The sequence below is a fragment of the Hypomesus nipponensis genome, chromosome 4 (assembly GCF_054491055.1).
Source record: "Hypomesus nipponensis isolate SF chromosome 4, ASM5449105v1, whole genome shotgun sequence".
In the NCBI taxonomy this organism is placed as follows: Eukaryota; Metazoa; Chordata; class Actinopteri; order Osmeriformes; family Osmeridae; genus Hypomesus; species Hypomesus nipponensis.
Genome location: NC_140364.1, coordinates 5,146,923 through 5,165,548, shown reverse-complemented (window position 1 = coordinate 5,165,548; position 18,626 = coordinate 5,146,923). Strand labels below are relative to the sequence as shown.

At 45.6% G+C, this 18,626-nt stretch overlaps 1 protein-coding gene across 4 annotated transcripts; it reads left to right on the top strand.

The window, feature by feature from the left end:
• The first annotated feature begins 1,823 nt into the window (after window positions 1–1,823).
• Window positions 1,824–17,914, top strand: tpd52 (tumor protein D52). Of its 4 annotated transcripts, none has more exons than XM_084696029.1 (6): window positions 1,824–1,962; window positions 11,994–12,112; window positions 12,339–12,487; window positions 13,500–13,601; window positions 16,143–16,191; window positions 16,581–17,914. In XM_084696029.1, the coding sequence occupies exons 1-6, from the start codon at window positions 1,944–1,946 to the stop codon at window positions 16,701–16,703; spliced, it is 561 nt and encodes a 186-aa protein (XP_084552155.1). In that variant the 5' UTR covers window positions 1,824–1,943; the 3' UTR covers window positions 16,704–17,914. The 4 variants fall into 4 exon arrangements, with proteins under 4 accessions (XP_084552155.1, XP_084552154.1, XP_084552153.1 ...); XM_084696027.1 differs by lacking the exon at window positions 1,824–1,962 and adding an exon at window positions 8,968–9,216 and having other exon boundaries at window positions 16,143–16,207; XM_084696026.1 differs by lacking the exon at window positions 1,824–1,962 and adding an exon at window positions 9,012–9,216.
• Window positions 17,915–18,626: the final 712 nt, after the last annotated feature.

Sequence of the window (18,626 nt, the reverse complement as noted above, 5' to 3'; positions counted from 1 at the left end):
AAAGGAAGATGGGGGTGCTGTTTAACAGCAAGGGGTCTTTTGTGTTGGTGGTTGCACCCATTTTCCGCGTGCTTTTCATCTTTGGTTTCGCTTGTCCTCAAACCTACAAATCCTTGTCTTCCTTTCATCCCTCCTGCCAACCGGGGTTACAACCCTCGGCGCTCTGTGCACGAGTCCTAAGGCCCTCATGTTTTGTTTTGTTTGAATGACAAAAAGTAGGTACAAGTGATCATACGTTCACTTGTGATGTGTGTGTGTGGGAGGAAGGGGACAGGTGAATTATTAGCATTTTTCAACATCGCACTGCGAAAAGAAAGTTGCATTGATAGTTATTATATAGCCTACGGTATATATATATATACTTTTTTAATAATGTATGTGTGTTATTTAAACGTTCATTTGAACATTTTCCCGAAATATACTTTGGGGTTGCCTGAACCTTTAACAAAACATCATCAGTTTTTAATAAGTCTCTAAAGAAACATCGTGCATTAAAATGAGTGATACTATTACACTTCATTCATGTACGAGGTTTCATGAATCAAATGGAATACGATTAGAATTAAATTAATTCCGAGAATGTTTAAAAGTTTAACTACAATCTTTTTTTGAATAATCAAATAATAAAAAATATGTTCTTGACGGGCACTCCTTACCTGAACAACGCTTATTCCAGTAGGTGGCAGTCTTTCCTCTGACCCACTTCTAAACGGGCATGTTCCTAGGTGTCCAGTTTCATGTATTTTAATTAGGGGATTTGTTACTCAAAGCTAGAATATTACCTGGCTAGATCACATCCTGTATAACCTACAAAATACCATCTTAATGTTGCTATGATAGGCTTTAATAAGGATCTGTAAAATAAGTGTATGCTACTGTATTGCTTTATGCAAATAAATACATGATAGTGATGTTGAAAATGGGGGACGGCAGGGTGGGGTGACCGTTACCTGTGTCCCTGCATTGGAACTCTGATCCCACCAGGCCCAGACAGCCAGAGGTAAGCAGTGGCACCACCCTCCTCTTCCTCCACCACGGTGAAGCACTAGTCATCCGTCCAGCAGGTGTGGTCGGAAGGGAAAGGCGTTGCAGGTTCTCCTCGACCTCACAGAGCAACGGGACCTCCATACCCTGGAGAGGCCATTCGAGCTGCAAGCCTCCACTAACAGAGCAGGGAGCGGCTAACCAGCACCATGGTCTGGGCACCTTTGCTGCAAATGTGCAGCTACATGCCCAGCATGGCTACCCAGTTGCACACAGCCACCCAAGAGCATTCAAGCATTCCTGCAGGGGCTCACACTGGAGCTGTTGTGTCAGCAAGTTTACCTCACCATGTCTTCATCACTCAGTAAGGAACTCTGTGAAGCTTAACAGAGGTTGTGTTTTGCACACCACCTACATTGTAGGTCCCATCAAGGCAATTGGCTACAAAGCTTCCGTTTCAAGGAGGAGACATTTCTACTTTAAAGAAGACCATACAACCAAATGCACCGTACTGCAGCAATGCTGCTCTATTTGGCATCACAACTACAGACACTGTCATCAAATTTGACCTGATGTCATTACCACCAGAGTATTGGCCATGGTAATTAGCTAACCCACTTAACATAGCCACAACAATCAAAACATGAACACAACATTAATAAAACACAATTCAAAACATGAATTTGAGCCTTGGAATGTTGGTGTTGAATGAATCTTATTATTAAAATGTATCGAGATACGCAATCAAATATCATCGACATGTAGTGTGAGTCTGGGAAGTTATAGAAACAATTATATCACAAAACTGCACGTGCCTGTTTGTGTTGACACTTTGACGTGGTGACGTCACATAGGACCCCACCCCACCGGGCGCCGTTTAGTAGCATGTGAGAGCACACAATTACTGAGCAAAGTGAGGAACCTTTGACCAAAAAAGAACTGCAGAAACATCGTCCAGGATGGAGGATGCAGATCAAGGTAAAACTCTGGAGATATCTTGCACGTTGACATTTGAACAAATGACAACAATTTAAAAGTGATCTACTAGTTTGTTTCTCACTAAAATTAGCAAGCTAGCTCTGTGAGCTAATCAGAAGTGAAACATATGCCAGCTAGCTGTCTATGTTCATGATTCTGTAGAATTTTGTAGACAGATAAGTGATTTTGAAGTATTTAGAATACCCGGAAGAAAGCAAAGTATAGCACTCGCACTGTATAACAGAAATGCCGAAAGTTGCACAAATCAGGAAGTTTCGAAATGATATCCTTAAACTTTAGTAATCTTGACAAAAATTACACTAACATTAAACATGATGCAATTATGATGAAACGATGTATTAATATTATGCCATCCCAACTGGCAAATGGCTTTCTAGAATTATCTACAGCTGTGCATGCCTTGCTCTGTGACAATTTCAGGACATGGCAGAACTGGACCATATGTTGTCTCCTCAAATGCTTTTAAATACCTCTGCCTATCATATATTTCTCTCTTTCACAGTCTACTTATAAACAATACCTGACAACACCAACATTTAATTAAATATGCTTAGATTTGTCAGTATTTTACTCTATGGCTGCTAAATGGATGCTGTGAACCATTGTTAAGTCATTATTGAGTTATTTGTGGTACACTGAATAACGTTTCTCCATCCAAGTTGCCTTGAACTTGTGATTGGTTTTGATAGGTTTTTAAGGGGCTTTGCAAGCTTGTTTGTTCACACATTCCCACTTTTCTATATTTCTAGCTTCACTTTCTACTGTTGAAAGCAACATCAAAAGGGTGCAGCCTTGGTTCAGCCTGCCTGTAGACTGTTTTGAATTATTGTTGGGAAAGCTATAACCTTCCCAGCAGTTGTGCAATGCATAATGGGAGGGCAAACTGGCACTAGTCAGTGTGTGTGTATGTAAGGGGCAGGTTACCACTCAATAGTCTTGCTAGGAGGCCAAGTCAACAAAGCGCCCTTCCAGGGTGTGGGAGGAGGTTACGACACTGGTTAGATGCAGGGCCCTGCAGGTAGCGGAAAGTGCATTCTTCCTGGTCTCCTACTCCCCCTGTGTGAGTCTTGTCTGTCCGGCTGGGTCGTCCATCTGCCTCTCCTCCACAGCCTTCTCCTCCTCCACCCAGGTACACATGCTATGTACTCACATGGGTACATGTGTGGTTCACACATGGTGGTTCCGTTAGCAAAAAGTGATGGACTGTGTTGCAATGGAAGCCACATGCAGCTCGACTGCAGTTTTATACCTTTTGTATATATATATATATATATATATATTGCTTGAGAATCTCTAGCGCTAGAGATTCTCAAGTTCCACTTTGTATGATTAAAGTATCAGTATAGCAATTTGTGTATGGATTAAACACACACCAAAAAAACATCTAATATAGGCTAGCACTTTTAGTTGTGCTGCCATGACAACACAGTGAAGTTCAGGTTTTGTTCTGTGTCAAAGAAGTATCTTTCTGCTTTAATAAATAGATAGATAGATCTGCCAGTTTGTTTGATAGGTTATTGCTCTCCCTGATGTCCAAGGTTTTCCTCTAAAACGAGATAGATGGTTGCCTACTAGCTTTAATACACAGTGTTGCATAACATCAACTCTGGCAATAGGCATCTCTCGGACATTGTCTTCACAAAATGAGCTTGTCAGAGGAATGCAGTTCCTGTGTAATATAAAACGGTATTTCCTGTTGAAAACCTGCCCTGTCTATGTTTTCCAGGGCTAACTCATGCAAGCCCTCAGTTGTTCAAGGTTGTCGTGGTAGTGCCACCATGGTTCCAACCTATCTGCACTTTTAGTCGTGCTGCCATGACAACAGAGTGAAGTTCAGGGTTAAAGAAGTAACTTTCTGCTCCATGCTTTAACGATGACCGCTAAACGTCTTTCAATGCTTAGCACTATAACACCGGACTAATTGAAGACACCATGGTAGTTGCTTTCTGCTGTTTAATAAAATCCTCTCCTTACAGTGTATCTCCTAATGTAAAGTTGATAAAAATTATTTCCTATATAGTCAGTTTAGGTGGCATTGTTCAGTGAAGACCAGAATTTTGGTAGTTTTTACAATAAGCAAAATGGTTAAATGGTTATGCTGAATTGTTTTTGTGTCATGGAAAAAAATATATCTGAACGGTCAAATCTCAGTCTTCAAGCCTCATTGGTCATTTTGGTGGTCTTGTTGATAACAAACAGCTCTTTCTTTTCCCATTTCTGCCTAATCAATGTTGTTACCATTGGTAACCTACTGTACTAGCGAATGCATTCAGGGTGATGTTTTCACCGCTCACAGGAAATGTCTTTCTCAATTGGAATGTTTTAAAAATGCATCAGACTGAGATTCTCAAGTTCCACTTTGCATGATAAAAGTATATTAGTGTTGCAATTTTTGTGTGGATGAAACACACATCAAAGAACATCTAATATAGGCTAGCCAGTTTTTTTCTGCCTAAAGAAAAAAATACGGTTTTATTGAGTTAACTGTATTGGATTAATAATTATGGAAGCAATCCTACAATCTGAGACTACCAGAAAGTGATTTTAACACTAACATGCCCAAACATTTCAGCAAAAGTAAAACAAAAATATATAAAAACGCTGAAATCTTAAAACGCTTTTACGCCTTTCAAATTGAATGCAAGACTTCACTGTATAACAGAGACATAAAACAGCTGTTTCCAGAAGTGATTTGCTAAAAGAGGTGACGGCATTCAAGCTCTAGAGAATGACTAGGCTCTAGACCTCCCTGTCAGAAATGTAATTTTAATGACAACCTCATCATGTATCTATTGAATGCAGTAATGCACCCTAAATAATCCAGTTAAACACCACATTTTAGACTATTATACCACAACAAAAGGTGAGTGGCTTTTGTGTGTTGTGTGGGACTGAAGATGAGGCCGCTTGGAAGACCCTTGATGTCCTTTATAGGTTAGGGCTATACAAGATCATTTTTTGCGCATTCTTCATATGCAGAGAAACTTAAACTTACCCCTGCTTTCTCACAAATATTGCCCTGTGAATGTCAGTGCGAAGAGAGGTCATGGCCCAGGTTGTTGTGATTACATTAACATTTGGCTCAACTGGCTGCACTGAGAGGGGTTTGGGACCAGAAGAAGCCTTTCCAAGGAAGCTCAATCAATGCTGGCTAATCCAGTGGCTACACATTTGGTTGAAAATACATTGATATCATAAAGGCAAAACTTCTTCAGATACCCAAGTCCATAACAGATAGAGTTGTATGTATCCAGGATTTTTTTTCTGGATTTATCTTGTGAAATTGCTGTTTAGTGCACAGACAGATCCAGTTTTTCTGGCTGGATTGATTTTTGTAGCGGTGGAATCTGTTCTCATGTTTTCCACCTGAGCCATCTTTGTTCAGGCTCTCATTTGGAATTCCTAAAACGTTCCATGAAATAGGCCTGTCAAAAACATTTTCGAGTAAGGTTCCTCTCTTCACAACAATTATCACAGTACTAAGTGAATAGTGTCACTGGAATCATGGCAAGTCCGATTTAAGTCTCTGAATTCCCCCACTGTTCTACCGTGGGCGATGTTTTGGATTAGTTTTCCCTCAGCCTGTGAGATCTGGCCAGGTTGAGATCTCACCTGTCTGTCAGCCCCAGAGGTAAAACAGGGAGACCGAGGCGATTCCAGCCTGACACGGAGGGGAGAAACTTGGGGCCTCGCTGTAAAACCAGACAGCCCACATTTTCAGAAATCCTGTCTTGCCCCAGGCTGTGTATGTCCATGATAAAATAAGGTGTATTACAAGTATTGATCTACCCTACAATCTCAGATCTCTAAAAGGAGGCCGGGAAGAAGCTGCTTGGGGGGACAGTTTTCAGTCGGGAGGAACCTCAATGAAAACACCTGTAGAACTTCATTTTCTAGGTCGCGCAAAGAAAACAAAGGTTCCTAGAACCCCTTTATTGAAGGCGGACACTCGGATATCAGTAGGAGGAAATCAGGACAGATCTTTCTGGGTAGAGGAACACCTACAAAAACCCTGAGTCTCCAGGGTCCCACCCAAACGACCGTCTCACTGTTATGGGAACTCTCAGGGGAGGCCTTTTGTGTGAAAGGGGGTCACAGCATCATTTAGGGAGGACAGTCACGGTGTAGTATTTGGAATCGCCTCCTTTTGTTCCACTCGTTTCTAGAAGGAATAGTTTGTCATTTCTGAGATGAGTTGGAAATGGGGGACAAATGTGTAGGCTATCCATTTCTTTGGAAAGGCTCCTTTATTTTCAGTCTTGCATGCAATATCTGCATTGTCCCCCACTACACAGTATCTAGGCCTGTGTTCAGAGGGCTAGGAGTATTTTAAGTGGGCCTAATCGCTGGCTTTTCCCCCATGATGCTTTGCTCCGGGAACTTTCTGGGTGTGCTTTAGTGTGAACACGGACGGGACATGAGTCGTTCAGCATCCCATGATTCTCGTTTGTCCACTATCATGTGACGCGGTGTGCCGGGAATAATTGGCTAATTGATCCTTCGCTGTGGTTCATTAACCGCCTTAAGAACCGTCTTTGTTCCCTGTTGTGGTCATGGTCGGGGCTGTTTTTGTCATGGTTGGGCTGTTTTAGTTTTTTATTTCATCACATCAAGTTGGGTCTGGCCTTCATTATTATTGTGTTCTTAAGAATGTAGTTTTTGGACAGCAGTGGGACTTTATTGAGAGACAGTTGGAGACTGAGACAGGAAAGCAGGTAGAGAGAGAGAGAGAGAGGCAGACAAGCAGGAAATAGCCTGGGCTGGAAACTAACTCTGGTCCTTGCGTTAAGGCCTTAGTCTTAGGGGCACATGTTCTTCCCACGATGAGCCACCGATTTGGTTTGTTTCATTTGAGTTTATGCGTGGAATAACTGAATTCGGGTTTTTGTGTTTGTAAAAGGCTAGGTCTGAGATCTAAATGTTTTTCAATCTTTCATGGACGATTTCTATGACTATCAAACTTTATCAAAAACTAGAACTAAAATCTCCTGTAACCAGACGTAAATTCACGGAACTATAAATGGAGAAGTTCCTTTTGAATCAAAAGACATTGATTAAAAAAATAGTTTGAAAGATGAATTTACAGTCTTGTGTTGTCTGAATTGTTCCTCAGAGCCAGGTAGGCAGGCTATGTTAAGGTTGGTAACTACAGGGTGTTGGTCACACTTGTTACATCACTATTTATTTAGTAATAAGAGGGTAAACATCCGGGATCTGGACATTATACTGCAGAGAGAGAGGAGGCTGCAAGGTTCTGGTGTGTGTGTGTCTGCATGGGTATCTTGTCTTCCTGTCTGCGTGCTCTTTTTGTGGTGTTCTGGTGTGTGCGTGTGTGTGTGTGCGCGCATTCATCAGTGTGTGTGTGCTATATAATACTGTACAACACAATGCAGTACTGTACTGTGTGTCCTTCAAGGAACCCAGTGACTGGCAGCAATGTGAGGGCTCACTGTAACTGGACTCTCTGTAGCACAGCCATGCTAACACAGACTGACCTCCTGTCTTCCAGCCCCTCTGGAAAGCCATCCCTCACTACTACCCTATTAGCCCTCAGTGTTTCTGCTATGGAACTCCTCTATTACTGGGAGTGAGTTGGTTATGTGCTGTATATTAAAAAAGCTCAACATGGTCTGGATGGATGCTGGTGTAAGGAGACTTTTATGTAAGTTCATTATGAAGAACACAGCTAGGCCTATATGCAGGAATTGGTTATTATTATTATTTGGACACAAAAGCCATCTTACACAAGCCTGTGCCTCATCCTAAAATGCTCCAAGACAGGAGACGCACTGAAGAAGAAAAAAATTAAAATAGGCCAAGTCGGTTTTTTGTTTTGAAATGGCATTCAATACAAGGCCCAGACCTAGTACCACTCTCTATTCAAGACTGAGGTTTCACAGCCCGAGGGGGATGCAATGGAGAGCTGTAGTCTAACTGAAGTGTGTAAGAGTTTCCATCATGGAAACAGAATGCAGCTGCTTGCATTGATAGAGACCTGTGTGTGTGTGTGTTTGTATATGTGTGTGTGTGTGTGTGTGTGAGAGAGAGAGAGTGCTGGCAGTACTGATTTCAAGGACACCATTTCTAAACCCCTATGTTGAAGTGAGGTCATCTTTTGTGATTGTGTGTAGCATTGATATATATGTAACACACACAGTCAGTGACACCCACACTGTTGCAAGTGCACACACACACACACACACACACACACACACACATGCCATAATTCACATACACACACTCACACAGTGACACACACAGCCCCCGTTTAGTGTTCCACGTACTGTAGGATATATTGTGTTTTACACTAGCTGTAGCACGACTCCCAAGCTGGACAGTTTGAACTGGATTAGCGGAGCTGTAATCTGGGACACTGCAGATTATGCCTTCTCTCTCACAGACTCGCCCGTGAGAGTCACGTGACCACCCATCAAACGGGACCTCATTTTTCCTGAGATGACAAGATGGATGACGGAGGGGAGGGCGGGCGGGCGGGAGAGAGAGAGAGAGAGGAGCGAGACATCGAGGCTGGGATAGTGTCGCTGTCGCACGGAGGGGGCTACGCGTCCACGGCTAACGCTAACCGGCTAGCGTCCTCTTTAGACCAAACCCACGGACCTATGCCACGTTGGCCTTTGGGATTCCCGTGAGAGAAAGAGAGGGAGACCGAGAGGGAGGAGGAGGAGGAGGGACTGGGGCGAGGCTGAGGTAACTTATTAACACGGGAATGGAGCGACACCCCGGAAGAACCGTCACATGATCCTGCTGACACACACACTCTGCGGGTAGAGCTGGACCACACACACGCACACGCACACACACACACACTCATTAATACACTCGCACACACTAAGATCCGTTGTGTCACACACAAACACACGCACACTTCCACATTTCCTTTCATTCGCACACACCTTTAAACACACACAAACCCACACGCACACTCACGCATGGTGACACAGTCCAAGAGAGAGGACGGACTGAGCAGTCAACAAGGGACGGAGAGCACGCGCCCAATCACATGCAGACAATCAGCGTCCAGAGGGTGTGTGTGTGTGTGTGTTGACGGGAGCCCAGCCGGGTCAGGGCTGGTGAGCGAGGGCAGCATGGATCCTCTCCTGGAGGAGTACACGTCTCCGTTTGACTTTGAGCAGGGTGTCAACAACAGCTACCTCTACCTCTCCCCACACCTCAACGTCACCCCGCCCGGCTCGCCTGGGGCAGCTGTCCGAGGTAAACCCTCTGTGTGTGTGTGTGACGTGTACTGTTAGTGGTGAAGGGGGCGGAGGGGTGGGGGGGTGTCGTGGGGTTTGTGAGAGCAACATTTTTTAGGGGGGTGGACAGTGTGTGCGCGTGCGTGTAGATGTTTGATTGCAGCGTTTGTGTGACAGCTACATTGTGTCGGCTCGTGGCACCAGATTGATGACTTTTTTAGAGAGGGTGTGGGGGAGGGCAGGAGAGGACATGGAAGGAAAGATCCTTGGAGTGCGTGTGTGTAGGTGTGTGTGTAGGTGTGTGTGTATGTACTGTACTACATGTCATGAGCATCACATCCCTGACCTGTTCAGTGAGATCTGCTGTCATGAGCAGATGTCCAACATACGATGGTATTGGTCGGTTTCTGGTCAACCTCACTTTAAGCACTCTGAGCAAAGAGCACTGTAGCACTTTGAAGGGGCTTGATGAAGCCACGGCGAGATAAAAACAGATTTCTATTGTTCTGTTCCGTGCAGGTTTTCGATAGATAGAGAAATAGAAGACAGAAAGTAGACATAGTTTTTATCATTACTAAATATTGACCCAACTATTTATAAAAAATATCTATATTTGACGTGATTGCTATGCAAATAGGATCGGCTATTGTACTGCAAATCCAGTCAGCTGTGAAGAGAAATAATTAAAATGCTTTAATTTGTATCTATTTTTTACTAAATACCAAACAGCCGCTTGTCTGACGTGATAAAGCTCTCATGCTGGCTTGCTTCATTAGACCGTGAGCTTTGTTTGTTCTGACTGTAATTATGGCTTTGACGAGTCTCCCATGCCAAGCCCAGTGGGATGAGCGAGCGTGAAAGCAGGCTGCATGATCGTAATGAGGGATTCAATTGTGCGTAAAAGGGCGATGCTCTTGAAGGAAAGGGAAACCGTGTGAGATGTTATGAGGCCAGGCCTCTCCTGGCTCACCCGTGTGGTCACGCATGCTCTCTATGGATTCTGTGCATGATAGAGACCCACCGCAGACATGTGAAGCCCACCAAGCCTGTTTTTCCCTCCTAAACACTATGCTATGCATGTTCAGGTACAACCTAGCCTACGTCTTCACTTTTGTGAGAGTGTGTGTGTGTGTGGGGGGGGGGGGGAGGGGATGTGAGGTGGGGGTGGCGGCAGGCGAGTGTGGGCTTGTTTGACTGCCTCTCTCTCTCCGTCTCTTTGGACTCGGAAGAATCCCTGGGAAATAATAGGTGAGGTGTAACCACGAATTTCTTCATGTCAGTCATGGGTAAACAGCACGGAATTGACTCTCCTGAACCCTGGTCCTGTTGTTGTCCCCCTGGGTGAGGTGTCGGATGACACTGTTGCCTGTCACTGTGAGGGCTTGAGAGAGAGAAAGAGAGGGGGGGGGGGGAGAGGGAGAGGGAGGCAGGGGGAGGTGACACCTAATTGCCACTGCAGTGCCGTCAGAAGAATGCAGGAGAGAGAGGAAAGGAGAGATGAGGAACAGAGAGGGACGTGCGTGGGTCAGGACCAGGTGGAAAGAATGAGCTCCGGGAAGGTGGGTATGCGGAACCGCCAGGTAGATGTGGCCAGCGAGCTACGCATTCCTAAAGAAATTCTTCAGACCCACACTTGGCAGTTCTCCCCAATGATATATCCAGATACAAAAAGGGAACCTTCTTGTTGACATTCCAGCCAATCAAACATGTCCATACGCGTACGCTCTCGTGGGAGTTAGCCCATCAGTTTTTCAATTCACACGGTCGAAAAGTGTGAATTAGCCTTAACGAAGCAGACTCAAGGATTAAGTTAGACTGTTTGTCCTACAGCAAACTGAACTGGGATAGACAAATCAGCCTTCAAAGGTCTGCCAGGGTCAAAAACAAACTGCTTTCTCCGTTTTGGAGGGTTCGAGGCGTTTCCCCTCCTGAAGATATCTGTTCGTGCACGCAGGAATGTGAAGAGGTAAAAAGAAAAAAAGCGGACTCCTCAAACAAACACTCTTGCAACAGGCTACTCTACTCAGCATCACAAACACACATTCTAATGTGAACACGGCCACATCGATTCCATGTCATTCAGTTCCCAAAACAAACGTAATGTGATTTATTTGTTTACCCACAAACAAGCGTCTCGGAACATCCCAATATGAACGGCTCCTCGTCGCGGAGGCTGACTGGATGGATATCAGATCACGTCTTTCTCAACGTCCCAACGTTTGACCCGGGCCCTACACGGGTCCAAACCACATTACTCCCATTACGAAGTGGACGCAGGAAAAGTACATTGCAACCATGTGATAAGCCCCAGATCCTGCTTGAGGCCTATAGTCACAAAGGCGTATAGTCACTAACCATCACCGCCCTGTCCTCCAGCCCGCCCAAACCCCCCATCTCTAAGTACTTTGTGTGTGTGTGTGTGTTTGTGTGTGCGCTACTGCTTCCAGCAGTAAATGACTACAGCTGTGCATGTGTGTGCACGCACCTGCCCTTGAGCAGGTGTCTGTCATAAAAGAGCATCTTGTTGGACCTCCTCCCCCCCCCCTCTCTCCTGTCATCCTCTCCCGGCTCCCTTTGAATCTCCAAGATCAATACACAACTCCAGCCGCACGGCCAGCCTGAGTCCCTCCCCATAGAGGGGCCCTTGCTAGCCACCGACGCATCTAATACTCTTATTTCTTTTTGCTTTTTCTTCCACCTCCCGTCGCCCTCTCGCTCTCCCTCTCGCACTGTTTCTCTCTTTATCCTTCTGTGCTCTTTGCCTCTTTCTCCCCTCTGCCCCCCTCCCTCCTCCAGGTGCCCAGAGGCCAGAGTCGCTGGCCGAGGTGGGGGAGGACGCGGTGACCACAGTGGGCCAGTCGGCCCCCGCCCTGACGGAGCAGGAGCAGGAGGAGCTAAGAGAAGAGCTGGCAAAGGTCAGGGCTCAAAGTCTGGGTTTAGGCTCGTGCCGACGGCATGGTCGGGTCTACATTCGTGGTTGTGTTGTCCTGAGGCCGACATGAGTTCATATATGTGTTTGTACTGTTGCGATGTTCATCGTTTGATTGTGTAGCACTACTAAGTTGATGTGTCCGTTTGCCAGGGGAGGCAAAAATGGACCCTGTCTCCGTTAGCTGAGTGTGTATGTGTGTGTGTGTCCAGGTGGAGGATGAGATCCTGACCTTGTCCCAGGTCCTGGCTGCCAAAGAGAAGCAGGTGGCGGAGATGAAGAGGAAGCTGGGCATCACCTCCCTCAACGAGCTCAAACAGAACCTGACCAAGGGCTGGCAGGAGGTCACGACCTCAGCCGCGTAGGTGCCGCCTCAACAGTATCCCTCCTCACGCCCTCACCTCCCATCTTCACGCTATCCCTCACCTCCCATCTCCACGCTATCCCTCACCTCCCATCTCCACGCTATCCCTCACCTCCCATCTCCACACTATCCCTCACCTCCCATCTCCACACTATCCCTCACCTCCCATCTCCACACTATCCCTCACCTCCCATCTCCACACTATCCCTCACCTCCCATCTCCACACTATCCCTCACCTCCCATCTCCACGCTATCCCTCACCTCCCATCTCCACACTATCCCTCACCTCCCATCTCCACATTATCCCTCACCTCCCATCTCCACGCTATCCCTCACCTCCCATCTCCACGCTATCCCTCACCTCCCATCTCCACGCTATCCCTCACCTCCCATCTCCACGCTATCCCTCACCTCCCATCTCCACGCTATCCCTCACCTCCCATCTCCACGCTATCCCTCACCTCCCATCTCCACGCTATCCCTCACCTCCCATCTCCACGCTATCCCTCACCTCCCATCTCCACGCTATCCCTCACCTCCCATCTCCACGCTATCCCTCACCTCCCAGCTCCACGCTATCCCTCACCTCCCATCTCCACGCTATCCCTCACCTCCCATCTCCACGCTATCCCTCACCTCCCATCTCCACGCTATCCCTCACCTCCCATCTCCACGCTATCCCTCACCTCCCATCTCCACGCTATCCCTCACCTCCCATCTCCACGCTATCCCTCACCTCCCTCCCCTCCCATCTCCACACTATCACTCACATCTCACATCCCATCGCCACACAACCCCCTCACCAACCCTCTCATCTGCCTTTTTCCTCTCTGTCTCTCACTCTCTCTCTGTCTCTCACTCTCTCTCTGTCTCTCACTCTCTCTCTGTCTCTCTCTCTCTCTCTCTCTCTCTCTCTCTCTCTCTCTCTCTCTCTCTCTCTCTCTCTCTCTCTCTCTCTCTCTCTCTCTCTGTCTCTCTGTGTCTCTCTCTCTGTCTCCTACCTCTCAGCTATAAGAAGACCTCAGAGACACTGTCTCAGGCGGGCCAGAAGGCCACAGCAGCCTTCTCCAGCGTGGGCTCTGCCATCAGCAGGAAGCTGGAGGACGTCAGGTAGGTGACCCAGGGTAGACGCCTGGGGGACGACGACTAGGAGACAAGGAAAGGATGACACTGGTGTTTTAGATAGGCCGCCCATAGGTCATTAATAACGGAGAGAGGCCTCTGTTGATCCCACCCACCCTACCCCAGCTTGCTTCTGCTTGCAACTCCTAGTCATGCTATATCTTTCCATGATCCATACATGCGATGGTGTCTCAACACAGTGTAGTTGTACTAATAGAACACTGTTAGTGAACTTTAACAGTCCTCACTGGTGTGTGTGTGTGTGTGTGTAAGTGTAGATACTGTGTATATATGTGCAAACATGCATGCACTCCAAATTCCATGTCACATGCATCTCTTTAATCCCAACCTTGGCATTTTGCAGGTTGCAGTCCAATTCCTTTGGGTAAGACTGCCCCTGTGCTAATGTACTCTAGACAGGCCGTGTTCTCCCTGTCAAGGGGCACGCTCCATAGTGATTAGAAGACACTGTCAGCGCTGTTGTAATAAACAAATCTCTTTGTTCAACACGTGAAATATGTCTCATTCATTTGGCTGGGGATAGTTAAGCTGCCTCAGCCTTGCCATTGAGCACAGACCAAACAGCCTTAGGCAGCCTGATGTTTAGCTTTTAAAGCTGAAATATTGAACTTACTATTCACCTCAGGTGGAATGTTGACAGTGCTGACTCAATCATTAGCTCCACTTATGGGGGTGCGTTTGTTCTGCTGTGTACACTGTTCTCAGGGATCCACTAAGTTGGGATCTGCATGTTGCTGATTGGGTCTTTAAGTCGTCAGGTATTGTTGTGAACGTGATTCTCCAGTCTCCTTCGTTTCCCTCTAGTTCTCTTTCTGTCCGTCTCCCTCACCATCTCTCTCCCTCACCATCTCTCTCTCTCACCATCTCTCTCCCTCACCATCTCTCTCTCTCACCATCTCTCTCTCTTTCCGCTCTCTCTCACCATCTCTCTCTCTCACGTCTTTCTCTCTGTGTACTGGTTGCTGGTATGTTAGGTAATAAACCAGTGTGTGTTGAAGTGTTTTTCTGCACACCAAAAAATCAATTCAAATGTTGATTACGTGCACAACTAGGTATTGATTTATTAAATTTTTCACCCCAGCCTCTAAATTCACCACGTCAGCAAAGGATATGACTTAAGACAGACAGATTTCTTCATAGCACATTGCTGTTCAGAACTGCATGATTTTGCATGTATATAGTGTTGTAGTTGAATGCAAAGGTGTCAAATGCATGTTATCTGTTATGTTCACCCCTGGAACTGACCCTTAACCTTTTCAATGGACATACATGTGTGTGTGCATGTCTAGGTTCCATTAGAACAGTGTAGACCTGACCACACATAAATAACACAGTTCATCTCAATGCTTCCTCCAAGTCCAACCTGGTTTCCTATCAGGATGATGATCTCCATAAACTCCCCTGGACTGATCTCTCAGACTCTTATCCTCTAGGCTTCCTCCTTCTGCTCTCTCTCTCTCCGGGATGGTTTGGCTTCAAACTCACTGGCTTCCTTCAACGGGACCTCCCTTAAACCATGAGATCGACAGAAACTATAGGAACGTCAGTCTTGCAGTGGATTAGATTCATGAATTCAAATGAATTGAATATGAAACAAATGTGGGGTCATGAATAATATCACTTATGGCTCGAGGAAGGGACGAAGATGGGAACAAACGTGTGCTTGTCTTTCTGTCTATTCTCACTAACACTGCGCCGCTAGCTGCCCTTGCTAACCCCTTTCTCCTGTCCTTTAATGCTGTCGGATAGCATACGCTCTTTGCAGCACTCTGCTAGCATGCCGGTTATGAGGTATGTCCTTTTCACACACACGCGCACACACACACTCTCTCTCACACACACACACACACACACACATTGTCATGATGGGTTTTCCGGTTGAAACAAAGGTTGATGAGGTCCTTCTCTTCAAAATTGATTCGAAGCCTTCTGTCAAATGTACACTTCACAGGAAGTGCATTACGTGATTATTTCCCGGCTGCAGTCTTTCCCGCTCCTTCTGGCCAGACATCCTGCTCTGTGTTCCCTGGGCAGAATAGGATGCAGTGCATCAGAAGAGCAGGGAATGGAATGCTGTCATCTTTAGTCTTTTGTCATGCCTCACAGCTGCACAGGCATCAAATGGGGAGGTCAGATGGCTGAGCGGTTAGGGAGTCGGGGCTATTAATCAGAAGGTTGTTGGTTCGATTCCTGGCCGTGCCACATGACGTTGTGTCCTTGGGCAAGGCACTTTACCTACTTGCCTCGGGGAAATGTCCCTGTACTTACTGTAAGTCGCTCTGGATAAGAGCGTCTGCTAAATGACTAAATGTAAATAACCTGAGCCCTGAGCTCAGGACAAACGCACGCTTCCCAACCGCTGAGCACGCGGGCGTGTCCGGCAGGTCCACAGCTCTCTCCACGTTAGCGTCCTTTATTGTAGGCCAGGTGAGGGAGGGGCCAATGCCTGTTGCCATGGCAATGTCCGTCTTCCTGATGATTTGACCCTCTGTGTCACTTCCTCTGCAGAAACACGCCCACCTTCAAGTCATTTGAGGAGAAAGTGGACACTTTAAAGGTAAAGGATGAGAACAGTGAGTAAACCTGAACTTAGATGTGAACAAAATTTGATCTGTTACATTGTTGAAATATGAACAATAATTTTGAGAAGTTCTATGCATTTCCAAAAATAATTTAGTACATGACTATATGACGACGAGAAGATGTCTAATGTTGTGGATGAGGCCCAGAAACTGTTGCCCTACTGGGATCAATAGTTTATTGAATTGAATCAGTGTTTAGCATCACTGCCGGTTTTATAGCAGTACAATAAATACTTCTCTTGATCCATAACATGGATTAGGCCTCAAAGATTTCTTCTGACAAATATTTGATCTAAAGCTATGACTTGGATTTACCTCTACACTCCCTTTTTTGCATCTTTTTCTTCTCCTTTTCTGTCCCCAGACGAAGATAAGTCCGACAGTGTCTCAGGGTGATCTTGAGGAGGAGGGGAACGCCACGCCGACCTCCGACCCTGTGGTGACCCAGCCGGAAGCCTCCCCCATTCAGGACGGACAGCTCCACTGAGACCAGGCTCCCCTCCCTGACCACCCCTCCCCCATGACCCTTGACCTATTGCCCTGCGTTTCCTCCACAAGACCTCTCCCCCCTGCCCCCTCTCTCTGAGCCCAGTCTGTCCACCTTTTATCCTCTGCCTTTCCTCCTACAGCACTTAACAGCACCTAACACCAAAAAATTGTTTGTTCATTTTGTATTTTCAGAAAATGACCATTTGAAGAACCCCTGAAACGTTTAAGATTGAATAAATGAGTTTTCATTAGAGTTGAAGTACTATTTAGGCACCTGCACATCAGACGATTAAACACAGGTAGAAACGGGCTCCACCACTGATCAGTGTCCTAACATTAAAAGTACCTTTTATTAACCCTAATCTGTCTACTCTGGCCTCAAATCGTCAAACGGGTTCAAGTGTTTGTGTTCTCTTGTACAGAACTACCCTTGTATTGTGGACAAGTAGGCTGTCCTGGTTTTGGAAGCCAACTGAATGCATGGTAGTCGTCTTGCACTGGAATGGATCAATTTTTCTCTGCAATATAAACTTGGTTTAAGGTGTTTGCTGCGCCCAGCAATACTAAGCAGTTGTGAGGAGATGAAAGAAATTGATAGAACTTTAATTCTAATAGTATCACCATGCCTCTGCAACAACCTATGTGGGAGACGTGAATATCAACTGTGAGGTTGATTTGGGATTGATCAGAACTGCTCTGGCATGAGGGTAGATTGAATTTAGCATCATTAATCACCTAGATCACTTTAACTCACTGATCCAATACGTTAACACACATTTCTCATCCTACTACATTGATGCCAAGGCTGAACATATGGCCCACTGCTTAATGCTGATCCCGGCTCAGTTCTGTGTTCTGCTTGCGTATTATGAAGCCTTTCATCTGCTGATCCCAGATCTGTTCTGCTGTATGGCTGCTGCACGTCCACTGCAGAGTCCAGCCTTAACCTTAGGTCATGGTAATCTACATGTCATTTGTTCCTGACTAGTTACTAAGCACTTCTCTTTTTTTGACAGTGAGTAGGACAGCCGACACACGCATACACTCACACAGAGACAGTTCCCTCTATGAATATAGCGTGGAGAAGTCACTGGATGTTATTTTGCTCTTCTGTTGTTGAATTCTATGGATAAGAAAAACTCCTCCAATGTCATGTTTACTTTCTCTGAAGAATGTGCAATTTTCCTTATATAAACTAGATTAATACTGGATGTATTGTGATTCTGTGCTTTTTTCTTTCTTTGACACCATTGATTGGAGTAAACATTACGCATTGGCACAGAATGTAATATGTATATTGCGCATCATAAATCAAACATCAATTATAGCCTAGCATTTAGCCGGAGACAAATATTTTGAGGTATATCTGCATATCAATAAATTAGCTAGACCAATCGGCAATAATTAGCCTCCGTTGCTAGGCACTAATAATAACCCACACGGCACTTCTAACTTCGTAGTAATGAGGTTCATCGCCTATCTTCCTGCAGTTAGCCTGCCCATTTAGCAGTTTCATGTGGTGAAACACCCCCTAGTGAGGAAATGATTCAGGCATCAAGCCTTTTAATCAGGGGATCATTTCCTTTTCACAGAATAAACCAAATTGTTCCAAACTGGGTAAAAAAAATTGAAAGATTTTCCCTTCATTGTGGTTGCAATATTACATAGTTGAGATCCATCTTTCTCAGTGAATTAAGTCAAGACAAAAGTCATTTGAGACAAATACAATTAGTCGGTAAGACAGTTGAATATCATTTCCTTGTTCTACACAATTTCTTTTGTGCAGAACAAAAGATAAAAAAAATGTTTTTTATGTCAGTCATTATGTTATCTGCCAAATGACACACACACATACACACACACACACACAGAGAGATGCACTGGTCTCATCCATAATTAAAACCCTGATGTTCTGTGTTTG